Below are 15,514 nucleotides of genomic sequence, written 5' to 3'. Positions count from 1 at the left end.
ATGTCTTCCTTCCTCTTCATGTCTCTTCATCCTTCTCCATCCCTCAAATTCTCCTCCTTCCTTCCTACCTCCCTCTCTGTCTCACGCTCCTCTCTCCTCCTCCCTCCCTCTCTCTCATCTCTCTCTGACTCTCTCAATCCCACTTTCTCTCCCTCCCTCCCTCTCTCCCTTTCTCTTCCTCCCTCCCTCTCCCTCTGACAGGGTTTTCTAATGAGTCCGATGAGTGTACTAACTCTCTCGGTGGCAAGCCAATGACTCTGCCGACGCTAAATGGCTTCTGCTGTCTCTCAGCCTTCCCCCCCTCCCGACTATTTTTCTCACTCTCCTTTTTTCCTTTCCCTCTTTTTTTCCCCCTCCACTCTCCGTCTGCCTCTCCACCTCATTCTCAATCTCAATCTGCCCTTGTGTCGCTCCATTCCTCCGACCCCCCCCCCCCACTTCCATTTATCCTCTCTCTCTGTCGCTCTCTCCCCATCATTACCTTCAACACCATCCATCTCTCATCCTCAATGCTCTCTCTCTCTTATTGCCTCTGTCCCTGGTCTCTCCCCCACCTACCCCATAATGCTTCTTTATGTCTCTTCAAACTATTTGTGCCTTTGACTTTCTTTCATTCTCCCTCCTCCCCCTCCCCTCTCTGCATTATCTCAGCCCCGACAACCCTCTCTCCCCCCCCCTCCATTATGACTGTATATCGATCTTAACAACATCCCCCTGTTGCTCCTTCAAAACCTTCTCCTCACCTACACCTCCTGCCTTTGTGTATCTTTTGGCCCTCTTTCATAGCCTCCTGTTTGTTATTTAAAACCTTTTTCTCAGACTCGTGTGCCTCTCTGCCTCCGACTCTACCCAGCTCTTTTAATGTATTGTCCACATTCTTTATCCCTCCTCATATCTCGAGTCTCTCTCATCTTTCTTGCTCTCTCTCGCCACCCCTCCTCTCTCCCTCTCCCCTTCTCCGTCCCCCTCGTCTCTCAATCTTGCTCTCTCCCCATCCCTCCCTTTGCCTTCATCTCTTTCTTCATCTCCCTCATCTCTCTCTCTCTTCCCAGCCCTCTTTAATTCTCTCTCTCTCTCTCTCTCTCTCTCTCTCTCTCTCTCTCTCTCTCTCTCTCTCTCTCTCTCTCTCTCTCTCTCTCTCTCTCTCTCTCCAGTTACGACCGCAGCTGCTCCCAGCATCCGCCCCCGCTCTCCCGCGCCGCGGCCCCTCCCCTCACCCTGGCGCTCCCTCGCTCCCTGGCTCCCGAGGACAGCCGGCAGACCCTCCACAGCCCCCCCTTCACCGACCGCGAGAGGTAATGAGTCGCCTCTGCAGCTCTCCACAGCGGCTGGATCCGTGTGGTGTTGGTGTTGGTGTTGACACGTGCGCACGGGTTCCAGTGTGTGCGCGCTAGGCGTCGTGTGTGCGCTCTGTGTCGGTGTGTTGACACGTGCGCACGGGTTCCAGTGTGTGCGCGCTAGGCGTCGTGTGTGCGCTCTGTGTCGGTGTGTTGTGTTGACGTGTGCGCACGGGTTCCAGTGTGTGCGCGCTAGGCATTGGTGTGTGTGTGCATGCGAGTCCTCTTGGACTTGGGATGATCTGTTGTTTTTGTTATTCCTCTTTTTTTTTCTCTTTCGCTGTTTATGCGTTTAGCTATCCTTGAGATATTGCGTGGGTGACCAAATACAACCCCCCTTTAGGGGATTATTAGGAGTGTATGTGTGTGTGTGTGTGTGTGTTGTTGTTGCTGGACGTGATGGTGCAGTAGCATGTTTGCGCGCCAGTGTAAAGCGGCCCCATTATCTCGCTCTGTGAGGGTGAGGAGTATAATTGGGATGCAATGCTACTCTCAGCGGAGCGGTGGGGGCCTGCAGGGTCTGCTGGTTCAGTCGGAGGTACCTAGGAACCCCAACCTCCCCTCGCAGTGACTCACCCCAGGCTTTTGTAGAGACAATCCATGAAAATACAAAAAAAAAAAAGAAGAAAATAAAACAGCTTTTTCTTAAGAGAAAAGGGATTTCACGTTAATCTCAATCAGGGTAATTATAGGGGCTTGTGCTCCAGCTCTCCCACTCTCTCTCATTGCCCTCTGTTGTCCTCCTCTTCCTCCTTCCGCTCCCTCACCGCCGTCTCCCCCTAGTGATGAAGTCCCCCCCCCCCCCCGCTCCTCCAGCCGCGGGCCCCTCTGCTCCGTCTCCGAGACGCTTCACTATCTTCCATGCGCTCGCCTCCCCTTCCCCGTGTCCACTTATTAGAGTGGCTGAGGCCCTAACCTGCTTATCTACGGTTCTCTCTTCCGCCATCCAACTCTCACCGTGTCTGTCTCTCTTGCTCTGTGTCTGTGTGTCTCTCTCTCTTTCTGTGTCTGTGTGTCTCTCTCTCTCTTTCTGTGTCTCCTTTGAGCCAGGATCCCCGTCGTAAACCTCTGAGGTGACTGTTCTTCCCCCCCCCCCATTTGATAAACACTTCTGTGGGGCCTGCGGAGAGCCATCAACAAGACCAGAGGTTGTGCCCGTGGCGCCATTTTGTTCTTCCTTGAGACTGTGAAATGAAATCAGGGATTCCAGGTACCCAATTGTTGCGAAGCATCCCGGCTTTTCCCTGAGGTGTTAAAGAAAAAAAATAAAAGAGACAAGCTCATCTTCCTGCTCCTCGCTTTCTTCCTTCCACTCCCCGGCTCGCCCTGGCTCTCCGGCGCTGGGTGTGAATCTCTCTCGTCCCCCCCCTTGGTTTTAATGCCTCTGTAGCAGGATCACTGGCTCCTAGCCGCTACTGCCGCGAGCTGCACCTGACCAACCAACTGCTTCAAACCGCCGTGGCTAATTCAAAAACAAGCCTGTCGTCTCCCACCCTCCAAGGCGACACCTTGCCCCAGCTTCCACGTTTGCGGGGGATACAATTGCACATCTGTCGTCTCTGCCCGCAAAAACAAAAATAAAGACGCTAGAGCCGTTGAATCCAGCAAATCCCAGCTTTCTTTTTGGATGAAACCGCACATTACAAACGCACAGTAGTGATGGATATTGTCGGTTGGTAAACGGTTAATGAAAGCCATTCTCTGGCATTCTCCTAAGACTGAAGAGGGAGGGGGAATGGTTTATCACAAAGCTGTAGCCGGCAGGCAACGTGTTTACCATGTCACGCTCCAGAAACCGCTGTTCATTCCTGCTTTGGGCGCTACGAAAAAAATTCAAATACCACGGCTTTTCCCCCCCCTCCACAACCACGTTGGCAAAGAGAAGGCCGTTTTGTCTCGCGGGTTATTTTTTTCCCCTTCATGATTTGTTCTCTTAATTATCTGGATGATGTAGTGTCATGTTTTTGTTGGGCCTTCGCGGGCATCCTGGTCTCTGCTGGACCCACGAGGACGGGTTCTTCAACACAGTATTTCTTCCAGAGGTGGTGGGGTTATCAGACGACACACACACACACACATACACACATACACACACACAGAAAGGGCATTGCTGTTACAATCAATATTTTAAAGCTGGTTCAAGTCTGGTTTATATGGTGTTGCCGTGAAAAGTATATAAATGTCATTACGTAGAGAATCGAACTATAAATAAAGATGAGTCAAACGTGCCGAGTATTGCAAACTGATGTTAAACATTTTAGCTATCTCAGTTCACTGAACTGTTCAAATAATGACATCATGGTGATTGCCATCATCATCAGTACCAATCATCCAATGGCTGCCGATCTGGGTGAGATGATCGATGACAGATTGATGACAGATTTGCAGTGCACATGAAGGAACGCCACTTCCAGCCCTGTAGGCCTACAAGGGTTTTGCATGTGTACGGTAAAACAACAACTATATATCAACATTGCATTTGCATAGAGTAAACGTATTAATACATGTATGTTTTTATATATCAGTGAGTACTATCTTCCGGAATACTTCAACAACCAAATTAGGTTGGTTCTTATTTTTTTCGAAGCAGCTCTGAGGAAATACCTCCCACTCCACCTCTCTCGACAATTTTTTAACAAAACCTCAAACACAAACACATAGTGCTGGTGATCACGTTGCGAGTCTTGCAGTAAACCAGTGTCTTGTGGTTTTTAGTAGCATTCCTGTAGGCATCCAGCCTGTCTGTACTGTTAAAAATCAACAATAAAAAGGCATAACTCTTGTGTTCAGGACTTGTGTACCATGTGTCTACTTATGTGCTGTGTTGAATGGAATATCCTAGGGGCTGTGGAAGGGTGCCCCCTAGACCAATGGTGCTTAATGGGTAACGAGGAAGTGCGCTACTCACATTTTAATAGTCAACCCTGCATCCTAATGCTCATCCCCTAATGTGCATATTAGTCCGCCGACCTTGCTCTCATTTTATCCCTGGAGCGTCATTGCGTATGCCAGGCATAAGTTATCCGTTGAAGAGACGTTCCAGGTCGACGAGAATGAGATTCTGGGTCCCCCACCTGATGACTTGGCCTCCCAGGGCTATTTTCACCCCTCCCTACCGCCACCCGGCGAGGCGCGTTGGCACCTGCAGGAGAAAAACGACGTGCTCCCCAAGAAGTTCAAGGAGTGCTTTTTCATATAAATGTCAATAACATCAGGGCGGCGGGGTAGAGGGGGCATAGTTACGGCTGTGTACTGAGATTCCTTGTGTGCGTGCATGTGTATGCGTGCGTGTGAGAGAGATTGTGTGTGTTCCACTAGTCGTTTACATCTTCTCTGGGTACTTTACTGATCAATCACTGTAATTGATTGGCGCGAATCCACTGGAAAATTTTAACAGCACAAAATCCCTTCTCCCCTCCCTAGAACGAGGTATAAGCCAGTAGACACCGCAACAATCTATAAGCCAGGTGGGCAAAGAAACAAACTCCGAGAGCAGACGCCAGCATATAAATACTGGAGGAGCCTGCAGTCACTCCAATGCATCTATAACACACATCAATCTTCCAAATGTGTGTGTGTGCGCTCACACACACACACAAAGTCCATAAAGTGTCCCTTTAAACACTAAAACACATTTAGGTGTACAGCTGTTAGAATTCACAGCTTCCAACTGTTGATGGAGCAAACAGTATACCACTAAAGCTCAATCCCAGACTGAAATTAACACCCCTATTTATAGATATGGGGAGGCGAGGGGGGAAAAGGGTATAGGGGGAGGGGGTATTAAACAGGCTCATCCTTTTCTGCTTTTTAAAGCTTGGATTCCTCCATCGCCTCGCTGGGTGAATTAATTGCGGCGGGGTCTTGTCAGAAGGAGGACTATGGAGCAGAGAACAGATACACAGACAGGGCGCAGAGCAAGGGGAGAGATGGACATGGCAGGCAGCATGATACGGGCAATTTTGACTGTCTGACGGAGAGAAAAGTGAGCCTCCCGAGCAATTTCACCAGACGGTTTTGACATGAAAACAGAAGCTGTCGGCCAAACACGGTGAAATATGAATGGGATCCGCGTGCGAGTGTGTGCTTTGCACTGCGCGCACAGAGGGAGCCTTGCCTCTATAATACATCACTCTTTGGGGAGACGCCCTAATTAATCGCTTGACCTCTTAATGGGCGTCCCCCCCCTCCTGCGAGGTAACATTTAGCTGTGCGCTCTCCAGAGACGCACCACGCGAGCGACAGCAGCAGCAGTAATAAGCACGTCAACCATAAGTACAGGGTCCTTCGTTTATTTACCCACTTTTATTTTACACATGTCCCAACTTAGCAGAAAGAAAGACAATGAAAATATACAAACAATAAATCGCATATCGTTAAATCTGCACCCAGTCCGTTTCCATCACACAGATAAAACATATATGCATCACAACACACGCACTGATCCGGTTGGTGGTGGTGGTTGGTAATGGTGGTGGTCTGTGGCTTAAACCAATCATCATCCAGATCCAAGCCTCTGCGGTTCCATGGGCCAGACGCACGCTGCCCGCCAGCGACACTCTCGCGGTGTACAATTTACCCAGGGTGTGTCCCAGGCACACTGCCTGCCAACGCCGCTGTCAACTGCACAACACCGCTGTCACACCTGTCATTCTCATTTTGCTTACTTATCATTGGGAGACTCTGGAGGAGGGGAAAAAGGGGAAGGAGGTTGACAGAAAGTTAAAAAAAAAACAAAAATAAAATACAAATTCTTTGAGCGATCCTTGCTTATTTTTGGGCTTTCGATTTCTCTCCGGTCTTCGTGGTGGTGAATATCGGGAAGATAAGGGGGAGGGGCCTTCCATCAGGAATGATCACATCGTCCGTATGACTTTTTTTTGTGTTTTTTTAGTTTTGTTTCTCATCCGTCCGTCTCTGTCAGTGTGTCATGTCCCCGTGTCTGTAAACCAGTGAAAAGAAGCATCAGTGCCGGTGTCTCGGGGGTGGGGTGGGGGGGCACCGCCACCTTCAATTAGACTTAGACCAGATCTTCCCACTGCCGCGCAGCCTGCGGGGGGAAGAGAGGACCCACACACAAGCCTTTGTTAGTATACAGTGTTTAATACACCTGTGTACTATTTGCTGGTTAGGCATCAAGCGGAGGCTCTATGCTGACTGACTTTTTTCTTAAGCAGGGCATTAAAAGGAGCAGGTAGGGTGTTAGGGCATCTTGCTCAGTTATGCCTCAAGGGTGCTGAAGGGATCGAACACAGCCTTTCAGCTGGGAGTCAAACACCCTAACCCAGTCATTGGGGTTTGAACTCACAACCTTTCAGCTGGGCATCAAAACACCCTAACCAGAAGAATACCCTGTGCATGCCTATCGTTATTGTTTTAAACACCAACATGCCACAAATATCTAGTTCATTAAACCTCAACCCCCATGGGCTCACAGTTCCTCTTAAAATAGTCCTGCGTTAAAGGGCATGGCTGCGGGGGGCCAGGATGAAGGAGTTGTAGATAGGTGATTGGCTGGGTGTCGCTACCACAGCACTTCCGATCATGAGGAAGAACCGCTAATGTGGCTTAATCAGGGTCTACCGGCATTAATAATGCATTTTAGAACGTATTATCACCTTAATCGTAACAATTATATAAACCATTGCTTCACATTGCAAGGGTTATCTCAAGGGTTTGGGAATTTCTTTTAAGAAATAAGAGTGCTTACTGAACGTTATCAGGCGCCTTTTAATGTAGAAAAGATGCGTCTAAATGATGCCTCATAAAATAATCCCTTTAGTAAGAGTTGATAAAACCAAAAACATCTCCATGTGAACACTGGGGGGTGCGGAGCCAGCCAGGGGTGTCCTGTATATCCAGTGTCATTTCCAAACTCCAGATCCATGCAACGTTAGTGCATAGTAATTGGGCCGGATGGAGACAAAACAGAAGAAGAGGGTCTGTGATACTAGGGTTATAATACGGTTTGAAAACGCATCGTATCTGATAATGAAGCTGCTCTATGCAGACGCACGCACACTCACTCAAACAAACACACACACCACTTACACTGGCAGCTGGCTTTTTAATGTTTATTGAAAATATGGAAACAAACCGACTCCCAGTTGAATTGACAGTGCTCTCAGAAAGAATATTCCACTAAAAGCCCTTAATTCACTGTGTTTCAAACTCCCATTATGGAGATGCAGTTTGGTTGCAGCTCGACTGTCTCGGTTGTAAACAGTCGTGCCACGGTTAATGAGAACTGATGAAAACAAACTTTAGTTATTATAAAGTTAGTATCATTTAGTAAAGTTAGTATTAATGTCAAATGTCAGCCCACCCATCTAATTGGTCTAAAAAAGGTAATTTCAGGGTGTTTTGCAAAACAAACCACTGAAGTAATGAGATATAAATATATATATATATATACACACACACATACATATAGATCATCACCTAACAGGCACAATTTTATTTTCCAGATTTTTACGTCAGGTTTATGTCATTTTAGAAAGCACCTCTCTGTCCTGAAGCCATTGACCACCACTCAAACATAGATTGAAGAAAAGGGTAGCCTTACTTTAACTTACCCTTTAACCTTTGAACTTTTTTTGCCCGGCTGTCGTGGTTCCTGAGAGGATGCGGGGTCTCTTGGCTCTGCTGGCTGGTCTGCGTCCTGATTGGACGCAGCGCCAGCAGGGGCGGGGCCAGAGGATGGTGAGGCTGAGCTAGCCTTTAATGTTTTCTGTAAATTGGAAACCTGAGGGGAAAGAAACAATGTGAACCAGATGACTCTCTCCCTCTTTATATAAATCTACCGGCAGCTTGACAGAAACCATAACAGAAGATAGAAGGCCATTTCACTGCATTGTTAACGAACAGTTTAATCTAAAACCTGCGCGACACTGTCCAACGTTTTCTTTCATTTTGCTGGTGCTCTGACGGACCGACGTTCTCCAGGGGTTTATTAATAATTGCTAAAATAATTTAGAATGGGACGCGTTTGATCCATCAGATTACCATTATGATCAATCACATTGTAGTTACCCCCCCGCCCCTCCAAAAAACGTTTGATTGAAGATCCACAGGGGAGATTTCATTGAACATTCATATAATCTAACACACACACACACACACACACACACACACACACACACACACACACTTTGAAGCATGAAGTCACAAAGACTGACCTCGGTTTCCACCTGAACTTTGACCTTGAGCTGGCTCTCTCTGTACTGGTTGGCTCTGGTCACCTGCTCCTCTATTCCACACAGCACGGCTTCACAGCCTGTACACCTTTGGGAGGGGCGGGGATGTATATATTCATTTGTAGAATAAAACATGACTTATTACACACACGGCCAGCATGGGGGTAAGGCCTCAGTACTTACCACTCCTGCAGTGTGTTGACGATGTTGGGGAGCTCGTTGGGGCCGAGGTCCCGACCCACGCTGCAGTCCACCTCCACCTGCTGGTTCCTCTGGTCCAGCTTGCCCTGGATGATGTCGCAGTACACAGCGTCGATCAGCAGGTCCTCCAGCTCACGCACGTTCTTCAGCTCCAGCTGCTGCAGCAGCAACGAGTAGGGCAGGCACTGTGGGGGTTGGCGCACACACACACACACACACACACACACACACACACACACACACACACACACACACACACACACACACACACACACACACACACACACACACACACACACACACACACACACACACACACAGTAAACAGGTGCTGACTGACTTCAATGCAACATCAAATGACAAAGGCAGTTATGGTAAAATTGCTCATTTGACTAAATGACTCCAGGAGTAAGGGGGTGGGGTAACATATTTTGCAGTTAAATATTTAGCAGTTAAAAGAAGTGGAATCTCACATGCCTGGAGAGATGAAATGTGATATATCAGCAAGACAACCAGAGGGCCAAAATAACAGGTAAATTAGGAGGAATCAAAGGAGACCATATGATCATTTGTCTTCTGCCGAAACTAATACAATAATCCATTCTTTTAGACCAAATCTAGACACATAAAAAAACGATTGAATGTAAAATCTTTGTTTTCAGAAAAAATGACAGTTATTTTAAGGGCATAATAAACTAACAATGATCCATCTCCAAGACAGAATATTTGAAGATAAGCTAAACTAAGGACAGCGGATGAATTTCAAGTAAAGAAACAGATTCTGTGTGACAAGAGAGAGACAGGTTACTCTGTTGCCATAGCGCTAATCAAGACGTTATAAATATAGCCACCAGCTCAGAACACACACAAGCTCAAAAGAAGAACTTCCTCCTCTATAATTTGGATAATGTTCCGGAATAACAAAGGGGTGCCACTTTCTGAAGCGATCTTGAGCATACCTCCTTAATAACAACGTTAGTTTTGATGGACATTTGATGGGTGTCTCGCTTCTAAAAAATCATTTCAAATGAAACCATTGGGGCATTAGCTACAAAGTGAAAGAGGTGAGAGGCATGTGTAGAGCGAGGGACGTTTTCGGATGACTACCTTGAGGTTGGACGCCAGGCTCATTATGGACAGGTGGCGGAGTTTGTTCTTCTGCGCTGGTGTCAGCTCGGGAAGAGATGCGGCCCGCTCTAGAAGCATACAAATAGCAAGGGAGGGATGACAGGTGGAGGGATGGAGAAAGACATTGTTTCAAACCCTGGGGGGGCATCACAGCATTCAGCGTGGAGGTGCTAGTATCATTTAGTGGGAATGTGACAGGCAGTCATGCAGGTTTACGTGTGTGTGTGTGTGTGTGTGTGTGTGTGTGTGTGTGTGTGTGTGTGTGTGTGTGTGTGTGTGTGTGTGTGTGTGTGTGTGTGTGTGTGTGTGTGTGTGTGTGTGTGTGTGTGTGTTAGTAGAGAGCATGCAGGTTCTCCAGTGCTGCCACGGAGACAGGTCTCACACCCAGATCTAACTCCATTACACCTCTATCTTACCTCCCTTTCTTCCTAAGTGCTTTTCCCAGGATAGAATAGGTGAAATTAATAATACAGAATAAATAAGTCTGAGTCATTTTTATTCCTCCCCATTAGTACACTGGCACAACATACTGAGCCGGATTTCAATTCAATTATATGAAATGCATTTCATATGACAACTTGCTAATGCAACCATGGTGGCATTCTCACTGGCACTCTACCAATCAGAAGGCTGAACACAAGGCAGTACGGGGGCCTGCTGTGATTGGATCTGTGCCATACGTCATTGGGCTGCCACTTTAGCCTTCTGTGACCCGGGTTCTTCTGCGCAGTAGGGCTGCAACCATTCGTCTAAATATTCCAATCATGGATCCTTATGAAATTAATCTTTTAGTTTTCTTGCCTGCTTGTCAGATGAAGCAAGTCAATGAAAGATCCCTTTGGAATGTGACGGAATGTCTAATTCGTTTGAGGATATTTTGACTGTATCATTGACTAATCCCCAAAATGATGGTTAGATTGATCAACCATGAAGTTACTTGCAGGTAGTCAGTGCCATGCCGGCAATTAAAAAAACGGCACAATGACTTGTACAGTATTATTTCTTTAAAAACCCCAGTGCCACCGCTATACCTTTGTAGTCGCAGTAGGTCCCATAGGCAAAGAGGTTGAGGAGCTGGTACACTGGAGCATGAGGGCCGTTCTCCAGCTGTGGGGGGCAGAAATTAATCAAACCAAAAAATAAACTCCAAATGATGGTGGCCAATATATGCCCTGTGAGCTCTAAAACTTTACAGACAGCTCTGGCTATGACGCACATTAAAGAGAGAGAGAGATAGCATGTGTGTGCGAGAGAAGGAGGGGGGGGTGTGTGTGTGTGTGTGAGAGTGAGAGTGAGAGTGAGAGTGAGAGTGAGAGAGAGAGAGAGAGAGGAGTTGGTGTGCACCTCCTTGACGTTAGGCAGCTCGAGGATGTCAGAGAAGACGTAGAGGCCTGGGGTCTCCAACAGAGAGCTGACAGCCTGGGCCAGGGCAGGGCCCGACAGAGACAGGAGCTGCTCCACCTCCATCTGGGACCAGAGGGGGACACAGAGGTCAGAGACACGCCCAACAGGTCACACTATGGCTAAACAGACACATAAAGGATCAATTGGCATTGTATCTGATAAGACAAACTGAAGTCAAATGGCCTAATTTAATAATCTGGGCATATTTTTCCAGGCCTCTTAAAATAATGGATTTTACTTTGTATAAATGAACATTACTGCATGCATACAGCAGGCTTTATAGGAACCCAAAGTGGAGTGAGACAGAGATTTCATCAAGTGTAGATTTGCCCGTTGAGCATCCCTTTTCATATGAGAAACCTTTTAGTTATTTTTGCAAATGTCAACATTTGGAGTTTCTTTTTGCCTTCAAGAATTAAAATGCCTGATTAAATTAAACATAGGCTGGTGATCCTGCACTATGGAACCCTTTTTCCCTGCAGACATCGATTTAGTTAAGAATGATATGCTATTATGAGCCATCAACCAAGGGACATTTTCTCTTATTCTATTCAGTCAGTAGCAAAGAAGGCAAGATTATCAAGATGAACTAGAATGATGTCTGCAGGGAATACATTTGACGTATAAAAATATATAACTTTAGGCTTCAAGTTATTTATGTACATTTTCAATTTCAGATTCCATCATTCGTGACAAAAACATGCATCTGAAATGAGTGCTGTTCCAGTTAAACGAAAATCCAAAATGCTGAAAATAAAATGGAGAAAGCAGATAAGTCCAGATGGGACTCACTGCTGGACCTCTGAAATCCTATTATAGATATGAATTAGCTAATGGAATCATCACAAGTACGATCACCCATGCCTACCTAAACTGAAAATGGCAACTGGGCTTTGAAGGTGAGCTTTTAATAGGCTTAGTATTTCTATGCAGACAGGCCACAGTGTCCTTAACAGTTTGTTACCCTCCTCTTAAATATTTAATATACAGGCCTGTCTGGCTTTTAGACCAAAGGTGTGACCCTTTCATACACCTATCAGATTCAATTTCTGGAAGAATTAAAGTAAAATAGTCATTACGGTGAAGAGCAACACCTGTATTGAAAAAATAGGGGGGCCTCCCGAAAACGATAATTTAAGATCCTATAAAATACATATTTTATAGGATCTTAAAATATTTATATGATAGAAAACTCATTGTCATTTGTCATTTTAGTTCTAGTGGTACAATACCGACTCGATCAACTGCATCTAGAATCATGGTTAGAATGAGAATGAATGGTCAAGCCAATATATATCAACCCCAATGTAGACAGTCTTTATTTTTGACCAGAGCCAACCTTTATAAGTAACTTTCTGCACACATTGCCAAAAAAAAAGTGTGTCCAATAATGACAACAACTACCTAAGAAAGAAAAGTAACACTCAGTGACTTTCTGTGATTTCCAGAACATCCATACTAAATAATCTCGTGGTTGAGTAAATAAAGAGTACAAGCAAATAGGACCGCCTCTGTCACGTCAACAAGGCCCACAATTTAAGGTAGAATACTATTAGAAAATCAATCCGTTGATGTTTGCACATCAAAGTGAATACCTTATCACAAGTTATTCAATTTATATGTAAATCATGAACCAAGTGATCGTCCTAAATTTGGGAGGTCCACTTGATTTGAAGAATACGTGAAATGCTTCAATATCAGGACGTCAGCATTATCATTTCAAATATGTCTGTAGCCCTTACAGTTAGTCAATGGGTCAATACGTTTTAACACACACACACACACACACACACACACACACACACACACACACACACACACACACACACACACACACACACACACACACACACACACACACACACACACACACACACACACACACACACACACACACACACACCTAAGTAGACACATTAGCAGTTTGTTAACCAGACCACCATGTTTAATAAGTTAGCCACCATAGTGACCGAGTAAGTTATAAACCACTTCTACGGACTCACTCAGACAACACAGCAGTAGAAGCAATAGGACGTCTGAATGTAACCCATGTTTGATCGGTGTTTGAGCATAGCTGAGTACGGATCTTCAGTTTTAAAACAATGTGTCTTGCTAACAAGCTGGCCATCTAATGATGTAAAAACGCGGAAATGCTTCATGCTAAGCGTTAGCACAAGGCCTCTCACATCAAACCGTGATATCGCAAACAAAATATTTAAATAGTTTAAGCAGTCAAATTCCGCCATAATAATAAGGTAAAAACTAGCCACATGTATAAATATTACCTCGTTATGTGGCTGTCTAGTGGATAGCCTCTGTGGATAGTTCCGTTCAGTTGTCAGCGCACGTTTGACAACAAAATAACGTGCTCTCCCATTGGACAATAAGGAAATGTGGGCGGGGCGCAGTGTGCTGTCAGTCAGTGAACGCTAAAGCCCTTGAGCCTTGCGTCGAGCGAATAGGGCCATCTCGCGGTGATATCACAATCATAAGGTGATGACCTGAACTGCTGTGTATCTACAAAGGGAGGCGTTTCCATCAGTATGCCACTTTGTGTAATATTGGCCCAACATATCAAATCAAGCACATAATTCAAGTCCTTACACACACAGATTACCTAATTTCAATACATTTACAATAATTCACTATTTTTTCAATGCATCCTTTGTCAAAACATTTCCAATGAATTTCATTGTAATGAAAAATTGGAGAGCCAGCGAAAAAACGTATATTATTATGGCTGTGTAGTAGCTATACGTAAACCACTACATATAGTTCTGCCACATTTCTCACATTACCTAAATGCAAGTTTAAACAAATAACTTTGAACTTTCTCGACATTGCTCTTCATCTCCAACTCAATGGTGTCCATTTGGCAGATGCAATTGTAAATGTATTTGGACTTCACAGGGAACATAGCACCCAGTCAGAGAGGCTGTGCAGGTCAGTGCCGTCAGCACAGTCTCCCCCAAACTGGGGGGCTCTGAGTATCTGTTGCATTACAGCAAAATTAGGTTAACACTATCCTTTATTTTATCTTCTGGTGCATTGGTTATATTTAAATAGACCATTATTCTAAACGGTGTCATTATTAGATTAGACACAGAACTTTATTTTTTTTCATTTTTATAGTGTAAGACAATATAAATTGTCTGCTTGAAGCTATACTTATATAAGTAATGTATAAGATATCTTTGAAGAGACATTGTATTCTAAGTATCTATGTCCGCCAAGATAACCTAGAAATGGTCATCAAATCCCCCAATCCTTTTGGCTTTTTCCAAATCGTGCAAATGAATTCATGGCTTTGTATACAAAATGCACAAAATTCATGTTATACATTAATCTACAGGCTCCATGGCTATATGCCAAAAATGGACATGTATTAGTAGACGAAACTGTAACTTTTGCTTCTGATTAAATAAACAGTTGACAAAATTTGTGTTTTCTCTGAAATTCATCTGGGAAAACTATTCGCTTCCCTTGATATCTTTAGTTGGTTGATGGACAGCAATTAGTTCAGTTTTAAGGGCTATGCTTATGATTTCCAGTTCTGTGTTACTTAAATGAAAACACACATGCACACAGAACACATGCACAATCACACACACACACACACACACACACACACACACACACACACACACACACACACACACACACACACACACACACACACACACACACACACACACACACATACACACAAACACACACAAATAGACACCTACATGCTGTTCCTTGTTGTGCAGGGTGGTAAAATGACTGCCCATCACTGTAGCGTTGTCTCTACTGATGCCAGCTTGTCCTGGCTTAAGTGGTGGAAGCTGTCACCTATCTAAAACCGTCTCTCAGGACACGGCTCACACAACTGCACAGGGAAGACACTATAATAAAAGCAAAACAGCGACCATGCTACCCAGGGAGAGAAGAATCCACTAGTAATGGCCAAGTAAGACTTATGCCATGATTCACCAGTGCACCATTTATGATTCAGTGCCATATGGCAGTGGTCTACTAAAACAACAGTCACCATTCATTTTGTGATATCAGGTGATCTTTATAATGTTGATGGTGACGCACAAATTACAGTAACATAGATTCAAACCACCGCCACTAGTCTAGTATAAAATAACCAGAATACGTAGCAAGAAAACACATGTTCCTTATATCTCCTTATGGGGTTCTTTGGGTACCTGTAGCTCAGCCCCATTCTGTTGTTTTTCCTCGCACTGCTTGGCACAGCAT

General features: G+C 45.1%; 1 protein-coding gene and 1 long non-coding RNA gene across 6 annotated transcripts; one reads left to right on the top strand and one right to left on the bottom strand.

Annotated features, from left to right (window-relative positions):
- Positions 1–199: 199 nt before the first annotated feature.
- On the top strand, positions 200–4,126 carry LOC132467204 (uncharacterized). The gene is made up of 2 exons (XR_009527967.1): positions 200–1,295; positions 2,388–4,126. It is a non-coding gene; the product is annotated as an uncharacterized LOC132467204 (long non-coding RNA).
- Positions 4,127–5,613: 1,487 nt separating this feature from the next.
- Positions 5,614–13,696, bottom strand: cops7a (COP9 constitutive photomorphogenic homolog subunit 7A). Of its 5 annotated transcripts, none has more exons than XM_060064358.1 (8): positions 13,552–13,696; positions 11,207–11,329; positions 10,894–10,969; positions 9,842–9,930; positions 8,717–8,919; positions 8,516–8,621; positions 7,903–8,082; positions 5,614–6,279 (listed from the first exon to the last, which is right to left on the bottom strand). In XM_060064358.1, the coding sequence occupies exons 2-7, from the start codon at positions 11,327–11,329 to the stop codon at positions 7,909–7,911; spliced, it is 771 nt and encodes a 256-aa protein (XP_059920341.1). In that variant the 5' UTR covers positions 13,552–13,696; the 3' UTR covers positions 5,614–6,279; positions 7,903–7,908. The 5 variants fall into 5 exon arrangements, with proteins under 5 accessions (XP_059920341.1, XP_059920336.1, XP_059920337.1 ...); XM_060064353.1 differs by having other exon boundaries at positions 5,614–6,387; positions 7,913–8,082; XM_060064354.1 differs by having other exon boundaries at positions 7,913–8,082.
- Positions 13,697–15,514: the final 1,818 nt, after the last annotated feature.

This window comes from Gadus macrocephalus, chromosome 11, assembly GCF_031168955.1.
Source record: "Gadus macrocephalus chromosome 11, ASM3116895v1".
In the NCBI taxonomy this organism is placed as follows: Eukaryota; Metazoa; Chordata; class Actinopteri; order Gadiformes; family Gadidae; genus Gadus; species Gadus macrocephalus.
This window is presented reverse-complemented; position numbering and strand designations above follow the sequence as displayed.